Here is a 509-nt window from a genome sequence, read left to right as displayed (position 1 = left end):
CGGGGCGGAGCTGAGAGAACAAGAGATGGGGGGTGGACGGGGGTGTCCTTCGGGAAGCGGAAAGGGGACAGAGCGTGGAGGAGAAGCACAAAAGATAGAGGCGAGGGTCTGAAGAGACTGGAGAGAGAAGGGCAAGAGAAGAGACCACGGGAAAGGACTGAGGAGAGGGAAGGGCGGGAGACCACTGGGGACAAGGGAGAGGGAACTGGAGGGAAACGCACGGAGGGGGCGGGGCTCGGAAGCCGGAGAGAGTCTGGGGGACCCCGGAGCTGCCGCGCGAAAGGGCTGCAGGCTCGGCTAGGCGTTTCCATTCAGCGAGTGGGGAGAACCCAGTGTTAAGTGCGGCTAGGTGTCTGGATGCCCGCGGGGGCGCAGTCCTGGCACAAAACCCGGGCGTAGCGGGGGCAGCAGAGCGCACACTCTCCACCCTGAGATTCCACGAGCGCTTTCCTCAAGTCCGCAGCTCTAGGCCCCTTGCCGAGCCGCCCTCTCCACCAGCCCGGGGGGGG

General features: G+C 65.4%; 1 protein-coding gene across 1 annotated transcript in view; it reads right to left on the bottom strand.

Annotated features, from left to right (window-relative positions):
- FRS3 (fibroblast growth factor receptor substrate 3) overlaps positions 1–339 on the bottom strand; it is a 9,713-nt gene extending 9,374 nt beyond the window's left edge. The window contains exon 1 of the mRNA XM_021714750.1: positions 263–339. Within this exon, the coding sequence (XP_021570425.1) occupies positions 263–311 (49 nt within the window). The 5' untranslated portion in view covers positions 312–339. The remainder of the gene's footprint in view (positions 1–262) is intronic.
- Between the last annotated feature and the right edge of the window lie 170 nt (positions 340–509).

Source organism: Carlito syrichta, unplaced genomic scaffold (genome assembly GCF_000164805.1).
Source record: "Carlito syrichta isolate Samal-C Ts95f unplaced genomic scaffold, Tarsius_syrichta-2.0.1 Scaffold305755, whole genome shotgun sequence".
NCBI classification, from domain to species: domain Eukaryota; kingdom Metazoa; phylum Chordata; class Mammalia; order Primates; family Tarsiidae; genus Carlito; species Carlito syrichta.
Note: the sequence above shows the minus strand (reverse complement) of the source record. Positions and strands in the feature narration are given on the sequence as shown.